This window comes from Vicia villosa, unplaced genomic scaffold, assembly GCF_029867415.1.
Source record: "Vicia villosa cultivar HV-30 ecotype Madison, WI unplaced genomic scaffold, Vvil1.0 ctg.004176F_1_1, whole genome shotgun sequence".
NCBI classification, from domain to species: domain Eukaryota; kingdom Viridiplantae; phylum Streptophyta; class Magnoliopsida; order Fabales; family Fabaceae; genus Vicia; species Vicia villosa.
In genome coordinates, this window is record NW_026706386.1 from 14,308 (window position 1) to 39,889 (window position 25,582).

At 37.7% G+C, this 25,582-nt stretch overlaps 1 protein-coding gene across 1 annotated transcript; it reads right to left on the minus strand.

Annotated features, from left to right (window-relative positions):
- Positions 1 to 226: 226 nt before the first annotated feature.
- Positions 227 to 1,078, minus strand: LOC131641862 (uncharacterized). Its single transcript, XM_058912155.1, has 2 exons — positions 783 to 1,078; positions 227 to 659 (listed from the first exon to the last, which is right to left on the minus strand). Exons 1-2 carry the CDS (start codon positions 1,076 to 1,078, stop codon positions 227 to 229), a joined length of 729 nt encoding a protein of 242 aa, XP_058768138.1.
- Between the last annotated feature and the right edge of the window lie 24,504 nt (positions 1,079 to 25,582).

A 25,582-nucleotide genomic window follows, 5' to 3' on the forward strand; every position in this document is an offset into this window, starting at 1 on the left:
CAGCTTAACCTTTTCAAATTTTTCAATGATGCTCTTCCTTGCATTTTCCTTAGGAGAGAGTGCTTCTTCTTGCTTCCTCTTATTCTCTCTTGCATACCTAGAAATTAGCTTCCTTTCATAAGCTACCCATCTTGGAGGAAAAGTAGGTCATCTTTTTCTTTGAGTTCTCATCAAAGATATATTCCATCATACCCTTCTCACATTCTGATGCTTCAAACCTGTTCTTCTAAAACTCTCGTGATTTCTTCATCTTCTTTAGAGCTAATTGGAGATCTTCCATTGTTGGAGGAGAAACAACACGTGCAACTGGTTTTTCAATAGGAGGTGAAGATGTCTCAGGGAGATAAGGCACCCTAAGTTCAGCAGCTCTTGAACTAATCCATTCCACTAAAGGCTCAGGTGAAAGATCCTCTTTTGTTTTCCAATCTTTGATTTCTTTTCTATGACTTGGATGCCAAGTATTAGCAATCATTTCTTTAAACTCTTTGTCCTCTATTCCCTCTTCAAGGAAAAATCCATCCAATAAGATATTCCTTGGTCTTTTGTCCATAGGAAACCCAAATTGACGATGAGCTAGAATATGGCTATAATTGATTCCTCCTTTTATACGAAGAAGATGTACATTGGGGAAATTACCATAGCTATCTATGGTCTTCATCCTACAAAAGTAGTTGTTGGTACAATCAATATCAGTGTTGGTGTAAGTCATGATCTTTTGAGACCACCTTTGTCCTTCTTAAAGGTCCCACAAATCATTGGTATTTGGAAAATGAGAGATGTACCACTTGTATAACAAAGGAGTACAACAGGTGATCATTACCTTTCCATAGTAATTCCTCAAATGAATGGAGTAGTAAGTGTTCCCAAGCAAAGTAGGAACAGGGTGTCCTTTCATAAAGACTTTGATGACATTTTTCTTATTAACAAAGTTGTCAATATTTGGGAACAATAACAATCCATAAACCAGTAGGGAAAATATAGCTTCAAAGTCATCTTCCTTTCTTTCTTTTGAAAAGGTGAGAGCTTTCTCTATCCAAAGCTCAGCAGGAAATCTAGGTAATTTTCCTTTAGTAACCATATTCTTCTCAATCTCATCCTTCGTTAAGTGGGTGAACTTTTCAATGTCATGAGACTTTGGATCTTTTTTCAAACTAATAAAGGGAATCCTTATAGTAATGGGAAATCCTATGATACTTGCATATTCTTCCAAGGTTGGTAAAAGTTGATAATCAGGGAAGGTAAAATGATGATACAAGGATCATAGAATTGGGCCAATGTCGAGAGAATCCTTTCCTTTGTCTTTGTCTTGAGGAGATATAACATCTTTCCATACTTGTCACATAACCTATCTTGGTTGATAATCAAGGATCCTAACTTTCTCAACTCTTCTACCTTTAAACTCTTGAAAGTGTACCTCTTGGTTTTTCTTCTTTCAAGTTCCATTCATATAATGTTTACAAAAATGGTTTCTTTAAATTTCTCAAAAGATATTTTGGTTTTAAAATGCATGGATGCATGGATGCAAACATAGTAAAAACATGGGGTTTAAGGGTTCAACGTCACGAGCATGGAGCCATAGTTCTACCCATCCCAAAGGTGTGTACTATGGTTATTTCGTACCTGTAGAACAAGGTTCTAAAAAGTTCCAGACTTAAACCGTTCAACTTGGATATTATAACTGTCGCAATTAACTTGCTTGTTTGGATAATATTCCAAATACAGTTTCCACACTACGTCCTAATGGCCAAGATTTGTTAAGATGTTTCTAGGTCCCCAACTTCTACAACCAAGTTGAACGCCACGATGTCTTTCCAATTAACTTGGTCAACAAATATTACTTTCAAAGTGGCCTCCACTGAGTGATGGATCTCAAATTGACTTCTTTGGGATTATTGCCTCGAGATCAAATGGCTTTACCATCTCCTATCATAAGTGCACTTAAATCCGGGTTAGGATTTATCTCACCACAAGGGGAATCAAGCCCTTTCCCAATACAACCCAAAAAATGTAACAAGTATTCACATATTCTGTTTATAATAACAATTTATACAACAATAAAAATAGGGTCAACCCTTAGGAATAATGGATCCCCAACAGAGTCGCCACTTTTTTGTAGCGGGGAAATTTGTGAGACTAGATTCATTGATTGACTTAGCTCATATTTAACAGAGTCGCCACCGTGCTTTATTGTTTCCAAAGGAAATGGGAGAAAGAGAGAAATAAAACCCACAAAAGTATTTAAAATCAAAACTAATAAAATTATTAGAGATTTGGGTACGGGGCGTTTATTATGCAAGGGGAAGGTTTTAGCACCCCGCACATCTACAGTACGCCGTAGGAACCTTTTAATTGCTATTATTGTCATAAAAATACTTGTGTTTTTTTGTTTAAATAGAGTGGAAGGATGAGGAAATAAGGTTTCAAAAGTGAGCTCGGAATGATATCGCATCTTAGGCATACATACTCCTTAAGTGCAATTGGGAAGTCAGAGCTTTTGTAGTTCATCTTAAAAGGAAAATAAAAGAACCAAGTGGCAAAATCTTTTTGGGTGTTGAGCTTTAGCAATATTCAACGGGTTTTTAAAATGTTAAGATTTAAAATACTTAACAAGTTTAATAAAAAGAGATCCAAGCTTTAACAATACAAGGCTAGGGTTTAATAAAAGAGGTTGGTTGAGCTTTAGCATTACAAAACCAAGGGTTTATTAAAAAAGGTTGAGCTTTAACAATAAAAAACCATTTTCAAAACAAGTGGGGGTGCAAAGCTTTAACAATACTAAGCACAAAGTAAAACAGTTTTGGAAAAAGAGATAGAGTACCTTGACAATTTTAGTCATTACCATTCTAATTCCTTTTGATATTTAGCAATAACTTAAGCAATCTATCACGAATACCTCAAGTGATGTGTGTGATAACATGTGTATCATAAGAGTAAACAAGTGAGTATAACAAAGATATCAATGTATAAGACTCAAATGTAAATGGTTTAAGGACAAGAGAATGTTTATACCTTTGTTTTAATTCATGTATGAATGAATATGATGGATGATGGATGAATAAGTATCTCATGCATGTATTAGTAAAGAAATTATATATATACAATGATAATACTATAAACAAGGTATAAAGATACAAGAATAAAAGTCAACAAGTATATAAACACAAGTGGAAAAGGATCAAAGCTACAAGTTATATTGACATGGTTGAAGCTAAGGATCAAAGATGTTTCAATTTAGGGTTTTTGAAATTAGGGTTTTGAAGCACTCTTAAACCTAATTTATTTTAAGATTGATTAAAAGCCATATCCTAAAAGAGAAGTGGTCTAAGGGAATATGGTATCATCAAAGTTTATTTTAACTGTGGTGGTCGTTTTCTTTACCTCCCCGTTTCACTTGGGAGGACGGCACGCTAAACCCTTCACGCGAAATTTGGAAGGAGAATGCGCCCGTGGTGGGATGAATTTTGTTTCAGTTCTTCCTACGATATCACACGAACTTTCTTATTGGTCCTACGAGTAGGAAAGCGAAAAAAAGATCTCAACTAAACCCTAGGAGTTTGCTAAGTGTGGGGATTCACCTAGACTAGAAATTCTGGAGTCCGGGGGGTCGGTTATACATAGGGAAGTGTTTAAACACCTGTAATACGGTGAACTGACTTTTTTATCGATCGAAATGTCGCGGTTAAGCATGAGTCGCCACCGACTTTTATTTTATCCAAACAAATTCAGAAAGGCTAAAAGAAACAGAAAAAAACCTTTAAAAGAAATCTAAGTTCGGGGGGTAATTTATGCAAAGGGAAGGTGTAAGGCACCCTTTGCATCCATGGTTTTCCATGGGCTCTTAATTGCTTTGCTTGCTCGTTTTCAGAAAATGTAGATGAAAGAGGAAAAAAATGGACTTTAGCTCGTAAAATGAGCGTAGCCAGTTTTTGAAGAATTTTGAGAAAGAATATAGAAAATAGAGCATGGCAAGGCAATTAGGGGCAATTACCTTAAACTCAGATGATAGGTCTCTTTTTAGCCTTTCAGAATGAAAGGGTCAGTCCTTGCCATAAGAGGGCAGGAAGCCTTTCGTTTGGAGGTAAACGGGTCATCGAAATATCCTTCGCCATAAGACTGACCCATACCATAGAGAGGCAGGTAGTCTAAGGGAAAGACCAGAACAGCCTTATTCGTAGGCAACCAGAGGATACCTCAGCCTTTTCCGTAGGCAACTTCCGAGGGTCGAGGTCATATAGTGTATCGAAGGCAGCATCATTAGGGTCGTATGACCTTTATTTATCGAGGCAGCATGGCTGAGGTATCCTCGTATTCGAGGGACATGGCTTCTGCAAAAACACAAGGCAACAGGCAACAGGCAACAGAGAGGTTACCCCAAGAGTGTGCGTGGGTGCAACAATCACGTGATTAATTCGATTAAATTATCTTGTAATTAGTGAGGCTAATTCAATTCAAGGTTGCACTCCCTAAATTACTAACCACGCAGTTTAACATAAAGCAGTAATAATAGCAATATGGGGAGGGGAAAATGAAACAAGCGGATCCCCCAATAAGGTTTGGCATAAGTAATAATAAAAGACAGAAAATATCAGGGTTAAGGTTTAGGGTTACCAATACTCGTGGCTTCGGCAATCGACAAACCCTGAAAATTGGAAAAGAAAGAATAAACAGAAGGTGAGTGCATTATCGGTTCGGTGGTAAATTGGGGTTAACCCTAATAAAAATAAGAGATAAAGAAATTAAGAATAGATAAATAAAAGGGTACTTAGCTTTTGTATTTTGATTTGATCTGACATGGTTGACAGTCGGAGGAACTCTGAAGCATGCACAAGCTATGAATTCTGCGAAGCAGTCCCCAATGCTCACGATGGTTGTACCTCGCAAAAACAAGAAAATGGTAGTAGATACAAAAATGATAATGAAAAAATATAAACAATTATTGATTAAAAGAAAAATCTAAAAATAGCCACGTTAATTCTAAAAAAGAAATTAAAATTAAACAAATTATATTTGGTATATATATTTTTTTATATGAAAGATAAAAACTTTAATTCTAATATTATTATTTTTGTATTTTTTTGTGAACCAAATAAAAGCTAATTAAACTCTAATAATATTTTTTGAATGTTCTCTTTATATTAAGTCTTATAATCTAAACAAACTACCTAAATAAAAATCCTGAAACTAACATTGTTCTTAAAAAATAATCTAATTAAAACTAACCTGATTCTAATAATGAATTAAACCTAATTAATCTAAATAAATTGTATTACATACTAATAATAACAAAATTTCAAAATGCAACCACACAGGGGAAAAGATCACGTTAGCTTACCTCACTCACACTGGTTCAAGGATAGAAACAAAACAATAGTTCCACTCATGCCTCGACACGTGTCATTAAGAAAAGAAAACAAAAAAAAGCGAAAACAAAAACAAGAAAGGAGGATTTAACGTGGAGACAGTATCATCTTTTCCACCATTTTTGCCTATCAATTTTTCTTTTTTATCTCCATTAAAACCAATATCCATATCAAGAAGCAAACCTCACCACATCTAAAAAGCAAGAAAAGAAGAAAAGAAGCATACCGATAGAGGATTTACAGCCGGCTTACGCCATTGTTTTTTGTTGGTGAGCCATGCCGGATCGGAGGGAGCGGCGGTGACAGTGTGCTCGGCGGAGTGAGGTCGCGATTGGACCTGTGGGCGGAGGCTGCTACGGTGCGAGGACGTGCGATGTCCGATCGGAAGCCGTGCAGGTTGTCGGCCGTCGCGCAGTGGTGATGTTGGCGTTGTAAGCGGTGATGAGTGAGCGGCATGGATCAGATCTGTTCTTGTCTGGATTCGAGTTCCTGTGGATTTATTGTTTCTCCTTCTACGTGACCTGTAAATGAAGCACAAAGATAGAAACAAATAACAATCAAACTTGTATTATGTCTTAGCCTGTATAATCACCAATTTGTAACAATGTTAGTAATAAAAGTTTAATAGATTGGTTTTGACTGTCAGGAAGCTTTGATGAATGATTTTTGAATGTGAAAAGGGATGGTGTGAAATCGGTTTGTAACCATTGTGAAGGAGGACAGTGCATTTTGTTATAACATATTGACGGGGAAAGAATATTTGTGGTCAGGTTTGGAAGGCTCCAACATTAGTTTTTGCGGAAAACAAAAATATATACAAACAGCAATGTGTATGTGCCGAAAAATTGGTTTTCGGCTGTCAGAATAATAGGGTTTTCTCTGTTTAGTGCATAAAAGTGTTAGTATTTATAAGAAAAATTAGGTTTAACAAAAAGAGCACAAAATTAAAAAATTATTAACATAGTCAAAGATTCTAAATCAAACTTTAATTTGATTTTGATTCTTGTCATATTTAACTAATTATATGAATTTTGCTCAAAATAAAAAAAAATTCCTAAGATAAAAATGCAATCAAATCTTTTTTGAATATTTTTTATTTTATGATTTTTTGGTATTTTTCTGAATAAAAGTGAAAAAAAGTAAAAAAAATATTTTAAAAATACACATTTAATAAAATACGAAAAATTAAATAAAAATACAATTTTGTGATTGAAAATAATTTAAAACACAAATAAAGTTAGTAACAAATAAATGGAAAATGTTAAACATAAGATTTGAACTCGGGACCTTGCACTTGCAAACCTTACTTCCTTATCGACCGGGTTACGTCAATTATTTGAAATAAAATGACATGAAAATATATGCGGGCAAATTTTGGGGTATGACAGCTGCCCCTGTTCAATTTTCTTAAACCTGAAGATGTAGAGTGGTTTGTATGCCAGTCGATATCTGAAGGTGGAAGATGATTGAACACTAGAATACCAAGAAATTTGCCCTAGCTGAAGTAGGGACTTTTGTCGGAGATGGGCTTAAAGATGCCATCCAGGCCTCAAGAAAAGTTTTATTGGAGATGGGCTTAAAGATGCCATCCAGGTGTTTGGAGAAGATGTATGATTGAGATGGGCTTGAAGATGCCATCTGACTTGATATACTTGAGAGTCAGAGTGTGTCGTACGTTATATCAGATCCGAATTGTATCCGTAGATGTCTGGAAGACCGTGCGTTAGGTCGAAGAATAAATCGTGCGTTAGACTATTCTCAATTGCATCCTCAGATGTCTGGAAAACCGTGCGTTAGGTTGATGGATAAGTCGTGCGTTAGACTACCCAATTTGCATCCGTAGATGTCTGGAAGACCGTGCGTTAGGTCGAAGAATAAATCGTGCGTTAGACTATTCTCAATTGCATCCTCAGATGTCTGGAAAACCGTGCGTTAGGTTGATGGATAAGTCGTGCGTTAGACTAATCCGATTTGCATCCGCAGATGTCTGGAGTGCCGTGCGTTAGGCTTTGAATAAGATTCGAATCTTTGTAATGTACCTATCGGATAATATTCATTTGGTAACAATTAATTATGCAATGTTTATGATGTATGTAATGAATGGGACGGAGTTCTCAAAAATAAATGGGACGCTTTGTATGTTATGTATGAATTATAAATGCATGCAAGGTATGAATATGCATGTGATGTATATGATGTATGGATATGATTTATGTTACTCGAAGCATCTTTGATTGAGAAGATAACTCTCTGTGTCATCGTGAGTTTTATGTTTTGATCTTTTCTTGGAGATGCTCAGATGGGGATTTATGATTTCTGCTTGGGGATGAATAGTAATTTGATGAATCCTAACTGGGGATGAAAGATATCGGTAAGCCATGTTGGAGAAGAGCAAAGCGTTGGAGAATCGGTGGTGTTGAAGATGTAAACTCTGTTGAGGAGCTATGTCTTTTGTTGGGCGCGTTTAAAGATATCTTCTTAATGATTACTCTGTGGGGATATGATCTTGTGAACCCGGCTCTGTGGGGAGACATGGGTGAAAGTTGCCCCCAGTATTATAGTAACTACCATTCCTGGATTTGATTAGGACACACCACTAAGTATTGATCAAGATGTCAAACTGGACTTTCATAGATTTGCCCCTGCTAGTAGGAACTTGAAGAGATTCACCTCGCGAGGACTTTATGAAGTGTATATTGTAGGCGACATGCCCCTAGTAATCGTAAGCCCAGGACAATGCCCCATGTTGATTGGAAATAGATTCAGATTTACTTGGATGCATGCCCCTGATTGTTTTTGGCATCTTTGAGAGATTCTCGGAATCTTAACTTGGTTGCCCCAGATTGATCGGGACATAGTTTGAAACTCACTTGGGATGTGACTTTGATTGTTTGGCTTTTGAGAGATTCTTGGAATCTTGACTTGATTGCCCCAGATTGATTGGGAAAAACGTGTCGTGCCCCTTGTATACATAAGAGACATTGCTTCTTGGAGTAATATTGTCTGTCGGGATAACTTTCAGTCATTAGTTGTACCCTGTGCAAACTCTTTCTGTTGCTAACATTTGAAATTATGTAGCAGAATTTGTTTTATAATGAATTCAAGAGATGCAATGCATATGTCTGTCTTGAGTTTGTTGAAAAACATTAAAACTGGGTATGTAAAAGCATGATGTTTATAAAAATGTGATGTTTGTAAGAAACGAAGTATCAACTCAGCATTTATGGTAAACCTTAAGGAGTCAGGATACCCTTTTGGTGACAGTATGCTTTCGAACTAACCATGCTTCAGTTAGGACTTTTAAGGGTTGTAACGTGGCTTGGTTCACGGTTTAAGAAACAAAGGATAAAGGCTCAAAATTTTGATTGTACCCACCCCTCTTCGTGATGATCTTCAATCCTAAGCTCAGTTAATTCACTTATGCATTCAGTTTCTAGGAGACTTTTGGGTTTGCACCTTTGATAATGATGATGGTTCACAAGCAAAGAGAACTTTTGAGATGGCAGTCACTTCTTCCTTTTGGTAGTCACAACATTGTGTTGTTAAGGAATTTATTGACTTCTCTTTTTTCATCTTTTTGATATCCCTAACTTTTTCCTGAACTGTCTATTTTGAGCTTACAGTCAGTAGGATGCCTTGATTTTTGCCTAAGTCTTCTTTTTGATTTTTTTGACTTAGCAGGCTTTTCTTTGTATGTATGTTTTCATCATTTTTTTTGAAAGATATTGACTGCCTTACTTAATGATTGATGAACCATCATTGGCTTTTGATTGACATCTCCAACACTTCTTTGATGTGTGCGAATGAACGCTTGTGATTGAAACCTTTGTTGAAAGGTGTACTGAATGATTCTCTTAAAATAGAATGCCCAGCCAAATTAACTGAGAACTACCCTGCCCCAGGTTATGATCAAGGTTTTTTTTAATTAGTACCAGAAAGAAACTTCTACTTCTTAGGCTCAAAGGGGTTGGCGAGGGATTAACATCCTTATATCTCCACTGTTTAGGAATTGAAACAATGCCTGTACATCGTCAGCATAGTCCGTTCAAAAGCATATTGTATGAGGTTGCGGTATCGTTTTCGTCATCCTCCCTCAAAAGGTATACAGCTTTAGCAGGAGTTGAGTATCGTAAAACATATGCAAAGTAAAGATGCAGTTTAGATGAGTGATAGCGAAATAATTTATTTGAGACAAACATATGCAATGCACTGATGATGATTATTAAAACAGATAATGTCTATCATGAGATAAATGTTTAAACAAACAGAAAAGAAACTTGCAAATGAAAGTAGATCTAATGATCCAAAAGTTCGTCCGTCTAGACGTCACTCAGTCTTGTCATGACTAGTCATAGGAGCAGTGATTATCACAGGAGTTTTCAGGAGGGTTGGATTTGATTTCCCCGTCATCGATCAGACCTTAAATTTTATTCTTCAATGTCTAGCAATTATTTGTGTGATTTCCATGACTGTTGGAATGGTACGCGCACCTCGCATTGGGTTTATAGTAGGTGTTAGAATTCGTTGGCTCGATTGCCCTGAGCATCTGGATCATATGAGTGAATTGATTGTTGTGACTCAGTTGTCGTGATTCCATTATCGTGACTCAGTTGTCATGATTCTATTATCGTGACTCAGTTGTCGTAACTTCGTTGTCGTGATTCCATTATCGTGACTCAGTTGTCGTGATTCTATTATCGTGACTCAGTTGTCTTGATTCCATTATCGTGACTCAGTTGTCGTGATTCCATTATCGTGACTCCGTTGTCGTGATTCCATTATCGTGACTCCGTTGTCGTGATTCCATTATCGTGACTCAGTTGTCGTGATTCCATTATCGTGACTCAGTTGTCGTGACTTCATTGTCGTGGTATTTTCTGATTTGAGTGTCATGATTAAATCTTTAATGGCACGCTTCAACGGTCTACCATCCTTTACACCATAACCAGGAATGTTCGAATAATAAGCGCACCTCGTATTGTAATTGTACCTCAAGAATAGGAGTGCCTTTAATTCTTCTTGCCCCTTGGACAAGTTCATGATCAAATCTTGAAACTGGGCATTCTGAGCTTGAAGGTCTTTGACTGATTGCTCGAGATTCATGGTGCTTGGATGAACGGCGAGGAGGTGAGAAACCTGCGGTAGAAACCTGTGGTGCGATGTTATGAATGCAGATGCAATGTCTCCAAGGATCTTTAGGAATTTAGTTAGCAACATTAGAAATGATTTGGGCGCATCTTCGTTTGAAGAATTCTGAATTTTGTCTTCGAACGTCTTTCTTCGAGAACCAAGCTCACCATATCGAGTGGGTCATCGCCTCTGATTCGGGATACTTCTGAATTTGAAAGTACATGGCTAGAGGAAAATAAATCCCCTTGCCCCTTGATAGGTACTGAGTCTCTGAATTGGAAGGCATGTGGCCAGAGGAAAATAAATCCTCTTGCCCCTTGATTAGGAAATTAGTCCTTGATAAGAGCACCTGAAATTGTGCGCCCTAAATCCCTAAGATCCTTGAAAGGGTTAGTTAACATGCTATGTTATGATGTCATGATGTTATGCGAGTGCAATGCATTAAGCACAGCGTGGGATAGGAAGGGCAAAAAAGTCCTTTAACAAAACCTGCAAGGAAACAAAGGTTAGTGTGTTATGCGAATTCAGCTCATTAGGCACAACATGGAATAGTGAGGGCAAACAAGTCTTTTAACAAAACCTGCAAAGAAACAAAGGTTAGTAGCAAATGCAAACAAGTCACACAAGTGCCCTTAGGTTTAGAGGCTTGCGTGAAGTTAGTAGGTAAGTACCCTCCCCACTGAAGTTAAGTTGGTTCAACCTGTCCTATATAAAGATCGGGTTCTAGGGATCTCATATCATTGACCTTTCTCGAAGGCGCTTATCTCAGTTCAGCAATCGAATCGCCGACCGAAAAGGTCCTGAAAGTCCAGTCCATATGACTGTAGCTTCGAGTATCAACCAACTTCAGTCGGAACCAAAGCCAGCTATCTCGCTACTTTCTATAGGCCAAGGCCAAGTTCAACTAAGGTTCTAAGGGCAAATTAGTGCTTAATGACACCACGCGGCAGCCAAGTATTTCCTCAGGTCGGATCCCAAGGAACACCAGGACAAACCAATGTGTCACACTAACGATGGCCATCAGATCAACCACATCAGTATACGCTGTGCAGTCTCCTTGATCTCATGCCATATACCTAAGGTACTTAGATCCGGGTTAGGATCTTTCACACAACAAAATACCCAAAACAGCCCTGCAAAATTAAAGCAAACAAAGCAAACAATAGAAAGCATTTAAGGTGAATCCTAAACTTTTAAGGTAACCCCTCTTTTATCGAAATTTGTCCCCAGCAGAGTCGCCAATTCTGTAATACGGTGAACTGACTTTTTTATCGATCGAAATGTCGCGGTTAAGCATGAGTCGCCACCGACTTTTATTTTATCCAAACAAATTCAGAAAGGCTAAAAGAAACAGAAAAAAACCTTTAAAAGAAATCTAAGTTCGGGGGGTAATTTATGCAAAGGGAAGGTGTAAGGCACCCTTTGCATCCATGGTTTTCCATGGGCTCTTAATTGCTTTGCTTGCTCGTTTTCAGAAAATGTAGATGAAAGAGGAAAAAAATGGACTTTAGCTCGTAAAATGAGCGTAGCCAGTTTTTGAAGAATTTTGAGAAAGAATATAGAAAATAGAGCATGGCAAGGCAATTAGGGGCAATTACCTTAAACTCAGATGATAGGTCTCTTTTTAGCCTTTCAGAATGAAAGGGTCAGTCCTTGCCATAAGAGGGCAGGAAGCCTTTCGTTTGGAGGTAAACGGGTCATCGAAATATCCTTCGCCATAAGACTGACCCATACCATAGAGAGGCAGGTAGTCTAAGGGAAAGACCAGAACAGCCTTATTCGTAGGCAACCAGAGGATACCTCAGCCTTTTCCGTAGGCAACTTCCGAGGGTCGAGGTCATATAGTGTATCAAAGGCAGCATCATTAGGGTCGTATGACCTTTATTTATCGAGGCAGCATGGCTGAGGTATCCTCGTATTCGAGGGACATGGCTTCTGCAAAAACACAAGGCAACAGGCAACAGGCAACAGAGAGGTTACCCCAAGAGTGTGCGTGGGTGCAACAATCACGTGATTAATTCGATTAAATTATCTTGTAATTAGTGAGGCTAATTCAATTCAAGGTTGCACTCCCTAAATTACTAACCACGCAGTTTAACATAAAGCAGTAATAATAGCAATATGGGGAGGGGAAAATGAAACAAGCGGATCCCCCAATAAGGTTTGGCATAAGTAATAATAAAAGACAGAAAATATCAGGGTTAAGGTTTAGGGTTACCAATACTCGTGGCTTCGGCAATCGACAAACCCTGAAAATTGGAAAAGAAAGAATAAACAGAAGGTGAGTGCATTATCGGTTCGGTGGTCAATTGGGGTTAACCCTAATAAAAATAAGAGATAAAGAAATTAAGAATAGATAAATAAAAGGGTACTTAGCTTTTGTATTTTGATTTGATCTGACATGGTTGACAGTCGGAGGAACTCTGAAGCATGCACAAGCTATGAATTCTGCGAAGCAGTCCCCAATGCTCACGATGGTTGTACCTCGCAAAAACAAGAAAATGGTAGTAGATACAAAAATGATAATGAAAAAATATAAACAATTATTGATTAAAAGAAAAATCTAAAAATAGCCACGTTAATTCTAAAAAAGAAATTAAAATTAAACAAATTATATTTGGTATATATATTTTTTTATATGAAAGATAAAAACTTTAATTCTAATATTATTATTTTTGTATTTTTTTGTGAACCAAATAAAAGCTAATTAAACTCTAATAATATTTTTTGAATGTTCTCTTTATATTAAGTCTTATAATCTAAACAAACTACCTAAATAAAAATCCTGAAACTAACATTGTTCTTAAAAAATAATCTAATTAAAACTAACCTGATTCTAATAATGAATTAAACCTAATTAATCTAAATAAATTGTATTACATACTAATAATAACAAAATTTCAAAATGCAACCACACAGGGGAAAAGATCACGTTAGCTTACCTCACTCACACTGGTTCAAGGATAGAAACAAAACAATAGTTCCACTCATGCCTCGACACGTGTCATTAAGAAAAGAAAACAAAAAAAAGCGAAAACAAAAACAAGAAAGGAGGATTTAACGTGGAGACAGTATCATCTTTTCCACCATTTTTGCCTATCAATTTTTCTTTTTTATCTCCATTAAAACCAATATCCATATCAAGAAGCAAACCTCACCACATCTAAAAAGCAAGAAAAGAAGAAAAGAAGCATGCCGATAGAGGATTTACAGCCGGCTTACGCCGTTGTTTTTTGTTGGTGAGCCATGCCGGATCGGAGGGAGCGGCGGTGACAGTGTGCTCGGCGGAGTGAGGTCGCGATTGGACCTGTGGGCGGAGGCTGCTACGGTGCGAGGACGTGCGATGTCCGATCGGAAGCCGTGCAGGTTGTCGGCCGTCGCGCAGTGGTGATGTTGGCGTTGTAAGCGGTGATGAGTGAGCGGCATGGATCAGATCTGTTCTTGTCTGGATTCGAGTTTCTGTGGATTTATTGTTTCTCCTTCTACGTGACCTGTAAATGAAGCACAAAGATAGAAACAAATAACAATCAAACTTGTATTATGTCTTAGCCTGTATAATCACCAATTTGTAACAATGTTAGTAATAAAAGTTTAATAGATTGGTTTTGACTGTCAGGAAGCTTTGATGAATGATTTTTGAATGTGAAAAGGGATGGTGTGAAATCGGTTTGTAACCATTGTGAAGGAGGACAGTGCATTTTGTTATAACATATTGACGGGGAAAGAATATTTGTGGTCAGGTTTGGAAGGCTCCAACATTAGTTTTTGCGGAAAACAAAAATATATACAAACAGCAATGTGTATGTGCCGAAAAATTGGTTTTTGGCTGTCAGAATAATAGGGTTTTCTCTGTTTAGTGCATAAAAGTGTTAGTATTTATAAGAAAAATTAGGTTTAACAAAAAGAGCACAAAATTAAAAAATTATTAACATAGTCAAAGATTCTAAATCAAACTTTAATTTGATTTTGATTCTTGTCATATTTAACTAATTATATGAATTTTGCTCAAAATAAAAAAAAAATTCCTAAGATAAAAATGCAATCAAATCTTTTTTGAATATTTTTTATTTTATGATTTTTTGGTATTTTTCTGAATAAAAGTGAAAAAAAGTAAAAAAAATATTTTAAAAATACACATTTAATAAAATACGAAAAATTAAATAAAAATACAATTTTGTGATTGAAAATAATTTAAAACACAAATAAAGTTAGTAACAAATAAATGGAAAATGTTAAACATAAGATTTGAACTCGGGACCTTGCACTTGCAAACCTTACTTCCTTATCGACCGGGTTACGTCAATTATTTGAAATAAAATGACATGAAAATATATGCGGGCAAATTTTGGGGTATGACAACACCCTACATATCTGTAGTACTCTACAGGAACCTTCTCTGTGTCATTGTGATTGTGTTTGCTGCTAATGATTGGGAAAGTTTCTCCTTTGTATTAGGAGAAGGAATTGAATTGATTAAAGAAAGACAGACAGATAGACAGACTGACTATTTTTGGTATTTTATTAGCTCGCTGAGATTCCTTGTGAACCTCAAGCCTACATATCCCTAGTGGAAGTCAGAGCTTAATGTAGTTTGGGGAACTAACTAGGGAAATTAATTGTTTTTGGTGCCTTGCTTGAAGCTCAAGGTTGAAGCTTGAATTAAATCTCTGTTTACAGTAAAGAGACATGAAATCATCTCTACAGAGAGGTATTTGTACTATTCTACCACAAACATTTAAAGGAGTGACAGAATAACTGAATTCATTTCATTCAAGAGGGGGACCTTACTTGTGTATGTGCAAGTATACCAGTCAAATGCCTCTTAAATGAAAGAAAAATGCTCATCCAAATTAGGGAAAGTTACCACATGTCTGGGTTTTACTGCCAGCTCATGCCTTTCAAAATCCTAAATGGGAGACTTGATTAAAATTGAAATGAAGTGTAATGTTTGTTTGAATGTGGTAGAGTAGTAAAAATATCTCTCTATAGAGATAAGCTATGTCTATCTACTGTATAAAAGATTTGACTTTAGCTGGCTTGTATGAGGCCCAAGCTTGAGGCTTTTTTTGATTGATTTATTAATATATTGTTTCTGGGAGATGACTCCACTGGGGATTAATTACAGGGTATTTTTGTGTTCTGTACAAAGCCCAGAATTGAGGCTAACTCTACTTAGGGAGACTCTATTTGTGTGCCTTGTACAAAGCCCAAGGTTGTGGCTAACTGCTGAGGATAATTGAATGAATGACTCTATTTTATGTGCCTTGTACAAAGCCCAAGGTTGTGGCTGACTCTAGCTAGGGTAAATATTATTTTCTGCCTTGTACAAAGCCCAAGGTTGTGGCAGACTCTTAAATAAACTGAGTATGGATGACTCTATGGGGAAAAGATCCTAGGTGTTAGGAATCTTTGACACATGAAAGTATGGTTTATCTGCCTTGTACAAAGCCCAAGGTTGTGGCTACTGAGTGATGAAGAACTCACTGGGGAGACTCTATTATCTGCCTTGTACAATGCCCAAGGTTGAGGCTGATTCTTGACAGGGGAGTTTTATTGTTTGGTGCCTTGTATGAAGCCCAAGGTTGAGGCTAACTATTTTTGTTGGTTTTGACTCTACTGAGGAGATTTTATTTATTGAAAGACTGTTTTTCTTTGGAAGCTAACCCTTTCCAGGGATTTTGACTCAGCTGGAGAAATTATTTGGTAAAAGACTGACTTTATCATGTTTTTGGAGGCTGACCCTTTCCAGGGGTTTTGACTCTTTTGGGGAAATTATCTCCTAAGAGAAATGAATCTTTAGTTTTTTGACATTTTTATTAATTGACTTTGGAGGCTAACCCTTTCCAGGGATTTTGACTCTTTTGGGGAAATTATCTCCTAAGAGAAATGAATCTTTATTTTTTGACATTTTTTATTAATTGACTTTGGAGGCTAACCCTTTCCAGGGATTTTGTTGAAATGAAAGAATGTGTGGAAGCTAACCCTTTCCAGGGAATTTTATTGAAATGATTGGCAGAAAGATTATCTAATGGAGACTTCTTGTTTAAAGCCCAAGATGAAGGCTGACACTTGCTGAGGATAAGCAAATAAGGATCCTAGACTCTGCTAAGGAAGATTGATGAAGATAAGGGTGACAGAGACTGTCCATGTCTCTCATTCCAAAAATGTACTCAATGTGAAATTGAGACAAACTTAGCTTGTTTAAAGTCTGGTTTAAATTGGAAGAAACTCACCAGGGTAGGCTAAAAGGTGACTAAAGACCTGTTCCTATGTTTATAAGAAACCTGATGGGTCCTTGTATACAAGCTCAAGAGGAAGCTGGAAATGCTTTTAAGAAGCCTGTGGGTCCTTGTACAAAGCCCAAGAGGAGGCTAATCGAGGGTCCTTGTTATAGCACAAGAGAAAGCTATGTAGTTTTGAACTTATTTTGGCTCTAAGCAAATGGGTAAGAGGTTTCACCGGGAATAATTCCTCTTTGGGTGGATGTGTCCTATATTTTTGGATTCTAAGGTTTTTGCCAAGATGTTTCACCGGGAATAATTCATCTTGGGGGTTTGAACTACAGATCTCTAATTAGGAAAGAGCCTTCACCGGGAAGACATTCTCAATCCTAGGCCATATTCCTATAATATATATATAGTTTAACTGTCCTAAGGTTTATACTCAAACGTAGTTCTAAACTAATATATGCACAGTTTATATTTGACAGTAATTTAAATAAAGACTGTAAATTGAAAGCTTGTAAAGCCTAACCTGGATGGAGTGGAGGCCTTTGAAGAAGTATGTACAGAGCCTCAACAGTAATTTTTGGATAACAGTTGAATATATATATGATAAACAGTTAAGGGTTTTTGAAAACAGAAGAAGTGAAGATGGACAAAGGTCACATAGGTATCTGAAGAGTTTCACCGGGAATAATGCCCTTCAAATACCAGAAGAATGTTTTGAAAACAGAAAGAAGATTTTGAAAATACAGTTTTGAAAACAAGCTAAGAAGAGAAGGTTTTTGGGACTTACACTCTATTAGAGGCCCAGTACTTTACAGTACTGGTGTAAAAGCAATTTGAAAAAAATGATTTGGAATGATACAAGGTTTTGTTGTTTGAAAACCTTAATCATTTGATTTATTCGGAGATTGAAAACAGTTTTGAAATTTGACAAAAAGTCAACTTAATTAAGGTAAAGATGAAGATCTATGCCTAATTAAGACCTAAACAATTAGGGTTTTATCATAAACTTTATTTACAAAATGATTAGGTTAAAACAAAGTGAATGTATATATTTAAAGTTTTTAATAAAGCACTTAAAACATACTATTTTAAACCTAATAAAAATATATGAAATAAATAATATTTTTATGATTTTTTTGATTATTCACAAAATAGATGTATTAAATGATAAGTGTGTGAAAAATGAAGTGAAAATAAATTAGTTTGATAGGTTAATTAATTATGTGAAGCTGTGAGAAAATTGAAGGAAATAAGTGATAAAAAATAATGTTTTGTCACCTAGAGGGATTGAACTCACGCCCTCCAAGTCACTGACCCAAAATAACACCACTGGGCCAACGCGCGCTTGGTGTTATTGTCACACATCCAGTTCATTATATTTTCAAACAAGTGGTTAATCATGGAAAAATAAAAGAAACAAAAAGTCTGGGGCGAGGGGGATTCGAACCCCAGACTTGAGGCATGAGGAGACTAAGAGCGCATGTGTGGCCACTGGGGCAAGTTATTCAGTCGTTTATAAAACACCTATCATTAAATATAAAATAAACTCTACCCTGAGGTTTGAAATTTGCGCGCCACCACCATTGTCATCTTCTTCCTCAAGCTCCAACAATTTGAATTTCTGAACTCTCTCAATTCTCAACCATTTGCAACGATATAAAGACCAAACTTGCTCTAAATTCACTCACGATTCTAGATATGTAACTATTATGAATTTATATTAACTATATCTACTGAATTATCTAAAATACGTGAAGAACCCTAAAATTTGGAATTCAAATTAAATGACTATACTGAAGCATAAATGGCTGATGATAGAGGGTTTTTAATCCTCTTATGATGCTGAATAGAATGGTGTTGAGTTTTAGCCAGAAAGATACACGAATTAGAGGGATGGAGTTGAGAAACTTACCTCTGAAAATGAAGGTCGTGAGGATGTTAGAGAGCACCTGGGCTTGAATGAATGATCTCAATAGCTTCCTTGAGACTCAATGATGCTAACTGGATGCTTATTGGAGCTTGAATCCTCCTGAATTGCTCTATGGACCTCCCTCGATTTCAGCTTCAAGTGAACATGGAGGGTGATGATTCTCGAGTTACAGATGAGCTGCAGCCATCTGGTTAGCTTCACTATGACCTGAGGAGTGTGTCTGGATGATTGGCTTGGCTTGAAAACTCCTGAATTATTCCATGGTCCTCCAACTGCAAGTGCTCCAAAATGAGAGGTGAAGGTGATGATTCTCCACGCCCAGAAGTGTTCGAGAGGTTTGGATCACTCCCAAATGCCTCCCTCAATGTGTTTGAATACTTATTTTCAAAGAGAGAGCTTTGGTTTGAAGAATCCGAGTCTTCTTGCCAAAGGACCTTTGAAAAAACTAAGTATGAAGAAAGAAAAGAGAAAGCAAGAATTCTGTTGCTTTGGTGTGTTTTTTGAATGAGAATGAGGCCTCTATTTATAGGCAATTGGTTCAGTACTGATTGAGAGAGTGAGCTTGCTTAGTGGGAGAGTTTTGGTTTCTTAGCCATGAAGAAATTCAAAGAATATCCCAAGTGCAATGATGAGAATTTTGATTCCATTTGATCAATCCCCTAGCCCTCGATTTTGCTTGATCTAAGGGGACAATTCTGAGCCAGAAATAAGCTCTAATTGGTTGGTGAGAAGATTCCTTGGGTGATTCATCAATTTGCCATAAATTCAAAAATGTAATCATTACATAATCACATGTTCTTGTTTTTAGAATCTTCTTCAATTCTTATGGCATGGTGAAAATGAATGCATGGCATTGTTTCAGATATGTTATGGGTCGTGTAGCATCCATAATTGAGGCCATGTGCACAAAATTTCAAAGTTCAAAAATGATGCATGACCTATAATTTTACTTCATGAGGCCAACTTTGAACAAGCATAACTCTTAGCTCAAATTGAATTTGGAGAAGGTTGAACACAATTTGGAAAGCCCTAAACATCTACTTCAAATCATTAGTTTATGTCTTCTTCAGAATCACTTGGGAAATTTGTGAAAAATGAGCCCAAAGTTGGATGAAAACTAGGTTAAAAACACTTAGAAAATTTCTAAGTGTTTATGACCTAAAACATCAAAATTTTCAAAACCCTTAAATGGTTGATATTTTGAAAAAAGTTGTATTGTAGATGTTGTTTTATTTTGCAAGATCTACAACTTTCATGTTGGAAGTTTTTTGAGTTGTGTAGGTGAAATTTTGAGTTCTCACCATGCCCTCAAAAACCCTAATTCCCGACTTTTTGCTCCTTGATGAATTTCTTTGAATTTCTTTGGTCAAATGACTTTGACATCCATATATTGATGATATTGATCTTTGAAAGTCATTTTTTGACCAAAAACCTTAAAAGTCAATGATGATCACACACAGTTGACTTTTCCTGACAAAGTGAATTTTTGGGCTTTTGTGTAGAAACAAGATCTTTTCCTCAAATGAATGATGTAAATGGATTATATTGAGGTAGAAGAGACTCTTGAATCATGTCTTGAGTTTTGGATCCATGCCCTGATTAAAAGTCAACTATCTTGGTGAATTAGGTCAAAAACCCTAATTGTCGACCAGAGGACAATGATGACTGTAGACTTTGAACTGAGGTGTAATGTCCAGTGGATCTTATCATATGAGTTATTTGAAGATGATTGATGTCTTTGAATGATCCCCTGGGGCTTTTTATGGTTTCCCAAAGGTGATCCCTGATTTTAGTCCTTGATAAGGCTCAAAACCCTAGTCTGTGGATCTGAATAATTCTGTGTTTAGATGACTGGGTGTCTTAATCAATCATAGGTGAAATAATGAAGCTCTTGAGTCTCATGATTGTGTTAGAGACTAATCCTCCTATTGATTGATCCTTTGCCTGAGTTTTCTTGTCTTTGAACACCCTCGATTGAATGTCAGGCTGCTCTGGGTAGTTGCTTTGACTTGATGAAAATCCTGAAGATATGTCATCTCAGGGGGGTCAAAAATTAGGGTATGACAGATGCCCCTATTTAAGTTTCTTTTATCTGAAGGGAGAGAGATTGAGATCGCGATCTCTCCGGCGTAAAAGAGACTTAAATATCAAAGAATGCCCGAATTTTGGGCGCTCCTGAGATGTTGTAATTGATAAAATCTTTTCATGACTTGATCCCGTTGTCGCACTTGGCGGGGGATGAGGAGATAAATTCCTGCAGAAATACCTGATGTGGATTCTGGTGAATGGATGGCAATGTAGGATGCGCAATCCATCTTCTTTAACTAAGTGTTGATACTTAGAAAAAGGTAAACAACCTCCCCCTTGTTTCGGATGTTTATATCTCGAAACTGGCCTTAGTTGTGTTTGGACAATATCTCAGATAAAGAGAAAATTTCCAAAGGTCTGTTTCCTCATCAAACTTCTTACCAGCGCTTGGAGGTAAGATGCCATTTGACGGCTGTAGAGAAACTTCAAAGGTTTGTTTCCTCGTCAAACTTCTTATCAGCGCTTGGAGATAAGATGCCATTTGACGGCTGTAGAGAATCTTCAAAGGTTTGTTTCCTCGTCAAACTTCTTACCAGCGCTTGGATGTAAGATGCCATTTGACGGTTGTAAAGAAACTTCAAAGGTTTGTTTCCTCGTCAAACTTCTTACCAGCGCTTGGAGGTAAGATGCCATTTGACGGCTGTAAAGAAACTTCACCATCTTCCCTTTTGACTTGACGTCTTTGAAAGAATGTCATATGGCCTCATGATCTTTTGAGGGGCTAATGACTTTGTTTGAAGGCGGGCGAACTGTTTTCGGGGTGAAAACTGCCATTCGTCAACTGATGCCTGGGGAATCAATGAACTGTTTTCCTAAGAGGAAGACTGCCATTCATCGACTCTGTGGGGAGTTAAACATCCCAGAAACAGACAAACTGTTTGAAGAAACTGCCATTTGTCGATCTCTTGAGTATTTAACAGACAAATTGTCTTTTCTTGGGAAAAGACTGCCATTTGTCGACCCTGTCATGAAAGAAAGTGAGCAAACTGTCTTCTGCTGAAAGAGACTGCCATTTGCTGACTTTGTCATGAAGGAAAGTGAGCAAACTGTCTTCTGCTGAAAGAGACTGCCATTTGCTGACTTTGTTGGGGAATCTGAACTATCTTCTGGACGAAGACTATCATTCGCTGATTCCGCTGGGGAACCATTTGTCGATCTGCTGGGAGATTCTGAATTTTTCTTTGACAAGAAGTGGCACCTCTTGACCCTGCTGGGGAAATACCAAACCTGTAGGGAATTCCAAAATGTGAAGCAGACTATCTTATCTGAAGAAGACTGTCGAATGTCGCTCTGCAGGAGATTCTCGGCTGAGGAATTCCAAAAGTGAACAAACTATCTCTTTGAGGGAGACTACCATTTGTTGACTTTCTTGAGGAGATCCTTGTGTATGAACTGTTGTTTCGAAGGAAAAAGTTTCTCCGGAACTTGCAGGGGAAACTTGAGTTCATGCCTCAATGACTCAGGCATTCACAGGATCAAAGCCTGATTCGGCTATGCAATTATGATGTAATGTATGCATGAAGATAATGATAAAATGTAAAGTGAATGTAAAACGGAATTGTCGCGGATGTAAAATCCTAAGATACGACTTGAATTCTTGTTGATCAGAAGATGTCCTCTTCTTGTAGTTCGAAATCTGTTGGGAATACCTGGTTACCAGTCGTCCGCTGTCCGAAGTAAGTAATATGAATTGAAGTAAAGATCCGTCATCGGGAGATGTTCGCAAAGCGACCTCATGGGGAAATCTTGGTTCCCGGAGTCTCAACCGTTCTCGGAGCAACTATTTGCATTCTTCCTATTGTTTGTAAACCTTAGAAAGAAATTTCACCTTTATTTTTGCAAGTAAATTCATTTTTATTTTATGAAAACATTTGTTTCAAGAAATTGACTGTTTAAACTTAAAATGCATTCCAAGAAACTGAATAAGACTAGATTGCAAAGGAAAAGCACAAGGCTCAAATTATAATATATGGAATGGTAATCAGCCAAATGCTTGATTCCATGGAGTATTTACAAAGTTAGAAATTGGTAATTTTCGGGAAAAGGGCTACGATGAAACGTGACGACCGTTATCTTTCCCTTCCACTCCGAGTTGCGCTGTATTCGTGCTTCGTAGAAGATGACCTACTGCTGATGAATACTCCGCTATGGATTTTGAATGATCAAGTTTGTCCTGAACACAGTTACTTGCCATATATCCCTAACTTTTGCGTAAACTACCCCTTTCGGGTTTTAAGTTTACCGGGATTGATTAAGATATTTTTTTTTTATGTCTCTAATTTTTGCCTGAATCGCCCTTTCGGGTTTTCGATTCACCGAGACGCTCTTTTTTGCCTAAGTCGCTCTTTGCGAGTTTTCAACTTAGCGAGCTGTTCTTTTGTTTATTTAGGCGAAGTATTTCTTGACTGCGTCGACGTTCACAGGACGGGTGAATTCTTCTCCATCCATAGTCGTGAGTATTAAGGCTCCTCCTGAGAAAGCTCTCTTGACCACGTAGGGGTCGTCATAATTGGGAGTCCATTTCCCTCTCGAATCTGTGAGAAAAGATTGAATCTTTTTGAGTACAAGGTCGCCTTCTTTGATTGTGCGAGGTCGAACCTTTTTGTCGAAAGCTTTCTTCATTCTTTGTTGATATAGCTGTTCGTGGCATAAAGCTGTCACGCGCTTTTCTTCGACTAAGTTCAATTCATCGAATCTGCTTTGACACCACTCGGCTTCTGTTAATTTTGCCTCCATCAAAACTCTCATTGATGGAATCTCAACCTCTATAGGTAGGACTGCCTCCATGCCATATACAAGGGAGAAAGGAGTTGCTCTAGTCGAAGTACGAACTGATGTACGGTAACCATGAAGAGCATACGGGAGCATTTCATGCCAATCTTTGTAAGTGATGACCATCTTCTGAATGATTTTCTTGATGTTTTTGTTAGCTGCTTCTACAGCTCAATTCATCTTTGGTCTGTAAGGAGATGAGTTGTGATGTTCGATCTTGAATTCTTCACAAAGCTCCTTCATCATTTTGTTATTCAAATTTGACCCATTGTCAGTGATTATCTTGCTAGGAATGCCGTAGCGACAGATGATGTGATTCTTGATAAACCTGACGACAACTTGTCTTGTAACGTTTGCATATGAAGCTGCTTCAACCCATTTGGTGAAATAGTCTATAGCTACCAAGATGAAGCGATGTCCGTTGGACGCTTTTGGTTCGATCATTCCAATCATGTCGATTCCCCACATGGAGAAAGGCCAAGGGGAAGAGAGTATGTTGAGAAGAGATGGTGGCACATGAATTCTATCGGCGTAGATCTGGCATTTGTGACACCTCTTTGCATACTGGTAGCAATCTGACTCCATTGTCAGCCAATAATATCCTGCTCTCAGTATTTTCCTTGTTATGGTATGTCCATTGGTGTGAGTACCAAAGGAACCTTCATGTATTTCTCTCATGAGTACTTCTGCTTCTTTTCTGTCAACGCATCTGAGCAGAACCATGTCGAAGTTTCTCTTGTACAGAATATCTTCATTCAGAAAGAATCTTCCAGCTAACTTTCTCAAAGTCTTTCTATCTTTCTTTGATGCCCCAAGAGGGTACTCTTGCTTTTGAAGAAAGTTCTTGATGTCGTGATACCACGGTTTGTCGTCGATGATTGCTTCTACTGTGAACACATGAGCGGGCCTATCCAGGCGCATAACATCGATCTGAGGAATGTCATTCCAATGATTTATCCTAATCATGGAAGAGAGTGTGGCTAATGCATCAGCCAAGTTGTTTTCTTCACGAGGAATGTGATGAAAATCTACCCTGTCGAAGAATGGTAACAATCTTCTCGCGTAGTCTTTGTAAGGAATTAGCCCTGGTTGGCGTGTTTCCCATTCTCCTTTGATTTGATTGATGACCAAAGCAGAATCTCCGTATACATCCAAGTGTTTGATTCTTAGATCCATGGCTTCTTCGAGACCCATGATGCAAGCTTCATATTCGGCCTCATTGTTTGTGCATTTGAAAGTTAATCTGGCAGTAAATGGAATATGGGTACCCTGAGGTGTAACAATGATTGCCCCAATTCCTCGTCCATAAGCATTGACAGCTCCGTCAAAGATTAAGCCCCACTGGGATCCTATCTCAGGTCCTTCGTCTGGTAGTGGCTCGTCGTAATCTTTCATCTTGAGGTACATGACGTCCTCGTCCGGAAAGTCGAAACTGGTTGATTCATGACCATTGAGTGGGTGGTGAGCCAGGTGCTCAGCTAGAATGCTTCCTTTCAAGGCTTTCTGTGCGTGATACTCAATGTCATATTCTGATAACAACATCTGCCAACGGGCAATTCTCTCGGTTAAGGCAGGCTTCTCAAAGATGTACTTGATTGGATCCATATGAGAGATCAAACAAGTAGTATGTCAAATCATGTACTGGCGGAGACGCTTGGCAGCCCAGGCCAAAGCACAACACGTCTTCTCGAGCATGGAGTAGCGGGATTCACAGTCAGTGAATTTCTTGCTCAGGTAGTAGATGGCATGCTCTTTTCTCTTTGTCTCGTCTTGCTGTCCAAGGACACAACCCATGGAGTCTTCTAAGACGGTTAAGTACATTATCAAAGGTCTTCCTTCCACTGGAGGAGATAAGATGGGTGGTTCGAGCAGATATTCCTTAATGCTGTCGAACGCTTTCTGACAATCGTCTGTCCAGACGCAACTTTGATTTTTCCGTAGAAGTTTGAAAATAGGAGCGCAAGTTGCAGTCATGAGATATATGAATCTCGAGATGTAATTCAGACGTCCAAGAAATCCTCTAACTTGTTTCTCGGTTCTGGGCGAAGGCATTTCCTGAATTGCCTTGACTT